Genomic DNA, 5105 nt, shown 5'->3' on the forward strand with positions numbered 1-5105 from the left:
GTCCTTTTGGGATGTTGGTCCCACAGTAAGTGCTGTGGGAGGCTTGGGTCACACTGGGCAACCCCATCCTGGCTCAGGCCAGTTGCTACGGCAACCGCAGGCTGTGACCCCAGCGCCTGGGCCCAGTCAGTGATCTGTGCCTCAAGTGCTAAAATAACATGTGGAAGGCAAAACTTTCTGAATTCCTCTTCCACTTTTTTTTTTTTTTCCCCCCTCCTCCCTGCGAGTCTGAAAAATTGAGACACTTGTGGCTTCTATGCTGAGGTCGCTGAACGCTGCCGGCGAGTGGGCTCGTTACACAGAGCGGGCCCTGCGGCTCCGGCCCCGCACGGGGAGTCCCGCAGCACCGAGAACACTCAACCCAGCGCTGGGTACCGCACCTGCCGCATCCCTTCGCCCGCCGGGGCGGAGGCATCGAGCCCAAACGCGGCCGCGCAGGGCGGGGCGTGTCCCCGGGCCGCCCGCCAACCCGCCCCTCAGCCCGGCGGCCATTTTGGGGAGCGCTGCGGCGATCGCGCGGCGCCCTCTGGTGGCTGCCCGGCCATGAGCGGGCGGCCGCCGGCCATGAAGTCCGTTTTTGTCACGGTGGGCACCACCAGCTTCGACGACCTGATCGCGACCGTCTCCTCGCCGGCAGCCCTGCAGGTGAGGCGGCGGAGAGCTCCGCGGGCAGCCCTCGCGGGTCCCAGCGGCCTGTGTGCTGCGCCTCACCCGGGCGCCTGCGCGCTGGGAGCTGTGCCGCCCTCTCCCCCCTCCCGCCCGTGGCTGCCGGGGGTGTCTGAGGGGCGGGACACGGGGGCGCCGCGGGCGGTTTGGGGGGCGCCGGGGAGGTGGGGCTGTGATGAGGGCCTGAAGTGGCGGCGCCGGAGGAGGGACAGCCTGTGGCGCCAGGCCGGGGTGGGGGGAGCAGGGGTAACGGGGAACAGGGCCAGGCGGCCCGATGTCTGACCGGGGACACGCACACCGCCCTCCTCCCGCCGCAGGTGCTGCAGGGCCGCGGCTACGGGCAGCTGGTGCTGCAGGTCGGGCGCGGCGCGCTGGAGCCGGCGCCGAGCGGCAGCCCGGCCGTGGCGCTGGAATCCTTCCGCTTCAAGGACTCGCTGGCCCAGGACCTGCGGAGGGCGGACCTGGTCATCAGCCACGCAGGTACAGCCGCGTCTGTTTGCCGCGCCCGCTCTGGGGCAGGAGGGGAGGTCGGCGGGGGGAGGTGGCTCTGCGGCTCGGGGGTGGGCTGGCAGGGAGTGCTCAGGGCCGCGGCTGGAGCTGAGTGCTTGAATGTTCACCCTCAGGTGTCTCCCCTTCTTGAAGAGCAAGTAAGATGATGCTTCATCTGTCAGGGCAAAAACTCATCGTCTTTTCTGTTTCTCCTGTAGGTGCAGGTAGCTGTCTGGAGACGCTAGAAGAAGGAAAACCACTAATAGTAGTAATAAACGAAAAGCTGATGGACAATCATCAGCTCGAACTGGCAAAACAGCTCCACAGAGATGGGCATGTCCTGTGCTGTAATTGCAGGTACGGAGCTGCTGTGGCTGTCCTGACTGCACAAGCAGCGTTCAGCACCGTCACTCAGGGTGCTACTACAGTATTGAGAATGTAACAAGGAAATACCCATTGTTTTCCACAATAACCATTTCTTTGCAAAGCAGATTTTCCATAGTGGATGGTGCTAACGTACCAAACTTATCAAGCCTTTTGACCATGACCCCTTTTTCATATTTTTGGTTTTGGAGGGCACATATATTCAGATTGAAAAAAGAGCAATTTAAACCAAATAGAAGTGGTTGAATTTGGAACAGGTAGCATCCAAAAGGCACCTACTTCTCTCTTTCTCTGCTCTTTCTGACTAGTTGTTGGATTCTTTTTTGAAATCTAGAAATAATACAACCCCGGCCTTCGGTTTGTAACCATGAGCCATAAGGAATAAATTTCTCCTTGTAGACTTATGACTCGCTCATTTTGCTATGTGGATTTGCCTTGTAAAGGGCTCTAACGTTGACTGTGTAGATGTACCAACATAATAAAACTGAAAGTATCTGGAGTATTTAGAACAAAACATAAGACTGGCCTTACTGATATGGACCAGGAGGCCATGTAGCTCAGTATCCTATTTGTAGTGGCCATATGCAGATGCCCAGCCAAAAGTAGAAACAGGGTAAGAACATATGATGCTTCCTTGTATTACTTTCCCTCCAGTGCTCTTAAGTACTTTGATTCAGGGAGATTCTTAAATCAGATCCTGTCTGGTTAGTAACTTTCAATACCTCTTGTCTTCCAAGTACTTACTCAGGCTGCCCTTTTAACCAGTCTTCCTGAATCCACCACATCCTCTGACAAGTTTTATAGATCTACTGCCTGTCACTTCAGAGAAAAAAAAAAAACCACCAACAAATAAACCACCAACCAACCAAACCTCCCCCTGCCTCAGTAAAAATACCCAACAACAAAAACGCTAGTTCCCTTTGGTTGTGTTTATCCTGGCTCCTGTTAGTTTCATTTACTCTCTTGGTTTGACTATATCTTAGGGTTTTCTCTTTGCATATGATCATTTGTGATAGAATGCGCTCTCTAAATAAGATGACCTCTAAATTGAAGGCAGAGGAAATGCAACTCCCATTATTTAGTCTACATCTTCTTCCTTTGCCCTGCAAAAAGGATTTCCTATGTTTCAGAGGAGCCTTCTGAGAAGACTAGGCCTGTCCTTTATTTATATTGGGCAAGTTTCTTAAACTTATTATCTCTGTGCTTCTGACAGCTTTGGAGACAGGAAGGGGTTTTTATTTCTTTTGGTTGAACAGCGCCTACCATTTGAGCGTTATTTGCATTCTAGTAATAGCAAGCTAACAGATCGATTTAGCTTTTCTTCTGGCTGTGTGTTAAGTGGAGAACTATGGCATGTGTTCAGATAGGATGAAATTTCCTGGCACGGTTTATGGTGAAGATCCTCAGATCTTGTTCAGTCTCCCAGCATTGCAACCGCAGAGAAGATAAATTTAAGAGCTGAGGTTGTCAATGCTATGGTACAGGTCACAGTGTGTTCTCAGCAATGCTGCTTATGAGGCAGTGATGGCTGGGGCCCGCTGGTTGGTGGGGTCTCTTCCTTTCAGCACATGTCCTTATTTTTGTTTCTGTGCTACAGAATTATGTATTTATCAATAGAAAGAAAATTGTGTGAAGAAAAATTTTCCCTCTGGGATGGATTTTTTTTTTTTTAATTTTTGGTTTTGGTTTGTTTTTACAGCACTCTCGTGGAGACACTGCGGTCGATGGACTTGTCAACTTTGAAACCTTTTCCTCCTGGACAGCCAGAAAAGTTTGCTTTGTTCTTGGATAAAGTTGTTGGGTTTCAATGAACAATATAGAGTAATAAAAATGTCAGAATAAAACCTTTCTCCTTTCCTAATGAGGCCGTGCATACTTAAGAGTCCACCAAGTGGGACAAACCCTCAGAGAAAATGTCTGTTATTAACAGACATTATTAATGGTTTCCCATTTAGTGCCAGTTTAGAGACATCTAGCTTTATGCTTAAAAGAGCACAGTGCCATCAAGGAGCGGGGGGGGAGTATGAACTGTATAGTTTCTTGGACGGACAGGTATTTACATCACAAAATCTGCACTGAGTTGGTAATTCCAGTGAGGAGGACCAGCTAGGTTATTTCTTCACGGACATGGCACGTACGCTGTGGTCTCTTGACCATATTTGCCTGGTACTAGTGGAAAGAAGTTGTCCTAGTTGATGTTCCTGTGATGTTCTGCAAATAAGCAGATGCCTTCAGCTCTCATTTCATTTGTTTACAGAAGCACTGAAAATGAGAGATTTAAGCCTCTTTAAAGGTAAAGGGGCATGTGGTGAATCTGGGTGCGAAGTCAAGAGCTGCAAACCTGCTGCCAAACTGTCCGCCAACTGGCTCAGCTGATTTGGGGTCATTTACTTCCAAACATGGCCTATAGGAGAGGAATGAGGTTGACAATAAATCCATTTACATGGTGTTATCCCGTCTTTACTTCATTTGGAGTTCTGTAAAGTGCAGTGTATTTGACACTGATTGGAGCTCCCCATTTAAAATGTTGAAATTGGCAACTGTGTTGATGCTACTGTCAATTTTTAAGGTAAATATTTTGAAAAACAACGAGGGGTTAAACTTTGAAATCTTAATGCAGGCTGTGTGGTCTGTAATACTCTAGAATTGTATAAGTGCATAGCTGGTGCTGGTTGCCTTCCTGCAAGTACATTATGCCGGGTGGGTTTTTTTTTTTGTTGTTGTTGCTTAAAACAAGAAAAAGAAGCTCCTGAATCGGTGCATCTGATGTGTGAGTGCAGTTTTTAATAGTAAGTTAAATGTACGTAGAGGCATTCTAATCAAGCAGAAGGGATATATGTGGAATAAATCATGCTGCACAGTTGTGCAAGAGTGATTTTTTGCTGTTTCCCACAGTTTTCCCCAAATACTTTATTAGGAGCAACTAAGATTTTTCAATTCACTAACGATTTTTATAGATCTGTTGTTATTTCAAGTTTACTGCGACAGCTTTTCTGCAGTCTGAGAGCACACAGGAACATCACAGCAAATTTTTAATATAACCATTTGACTTTTTTCCACTAGTTACTTGCAGTCACAGGCACATCAAGGAATGCAGCTGGAAAGAGTTAGCAAGGACTCCCCGCTCGTCCCGAGGCAGGTCCTGGAGGAGACGAGCTCACCGCGCTTTGGCGGGTGAGGGTGGGGGGCGCGGAGAAAACGACCCCACGGTGCCCGGGCGTTAAGCGGGAGAGCAGGGCAGGTGTTCGGGGCTCTCCCCGGGAGGGCACTGCTGCCTTTTGGGCAGTCCGCAAGCAAAAGGAACCGGGCGCAGCCGCGCCGGGGACCAGTGAACCCTGCGGGGGTCGGTCGGGCCGGGGCCCGGCGGGCAGGGGCCGCCCGGCGCAGGTGGGCGCGTTGGGCGCGGCCCCTCATTAGCGGGCGCGGCCCCTCATTAGCGGGCGCCGCGCGCCCCCTCATTAGCGGGCGCCGCGCGCCCCCGTGGCACGCGCAGCGCAGCGCTCCGCGCGGGGCCCCCTCAGCGCCGCTTCTGCCGTTGCCGCTCCGGCCCTCGGCGCCCGGGGAGG

At 51.3% G+C, this 5105-nt stretch overlaps 1 protein-coding gene across 1 annotated transcript; it reads left to right on the forward strand.

Moving 5' to 3' along the window:
* The first annotated feature begins 521 nt into the window (after positions 1–521).
* On the forward strand, positions 522–3387 carry LOC135993434 (UDP-N-acetylglucosamine transferase subunit ALG13-like). The gene is made up of 4 exons (XM_065643305.1): positions 522–645; positions 984–1146; positions 1374–1512; positions 3239–3387. Exons 1-4 carry the CDS (start codon positions 544–546, stop codon positions 3348–3350), a joined length of 516 nt encoding a protein of 171 aa, XP_065499377.1. The 5' UTR covers positions 522–543; the 3' UTR covers positions 3351–3387.
* Positions 3388–5105: the final 1718 nt, after the last annotated feature.

This window comes from Caloenas nicobarica, chromosome 12, assembly GCF_036013445.1.
Source record: "Caloenas nicobarica isolate bCalNic1 chromosome 12, bCalNic1.hap1, whole genome shotgun sequence".
Lineage (NCBI taxonomy): Eukaryota > Metazoa > Chordata > Aves > Columbiformes > Columbidae > Caloenas > Caloenas nicobarica.

Excerpts from the sequence above, each read along its gene's own strand:
- LOC135993434 (XM_065643305.1), top strand. The coding sequence starts at position 544 with ATGAGCGGGCGGCCGCCGGCCATGAAGTCCGTTTTTGTCACGGTGGGC. Across the intron at positions 646-983 it reads CCTCGCCGGCAGCCCTGCAG|GTGCTGCAGGGCCGCGGCTA; the intron begins GTGAGGCGGCGG and ends CTCCCGCCGCAG. Across the intron at positions 1,147-1,373 it reads CCTGGTCATCAGCCACGCAG|GTGCAGGTAGCTGTCTGGAG; the intron begins GTACAGCCGCGT and ends TTTCTCCTGTAG.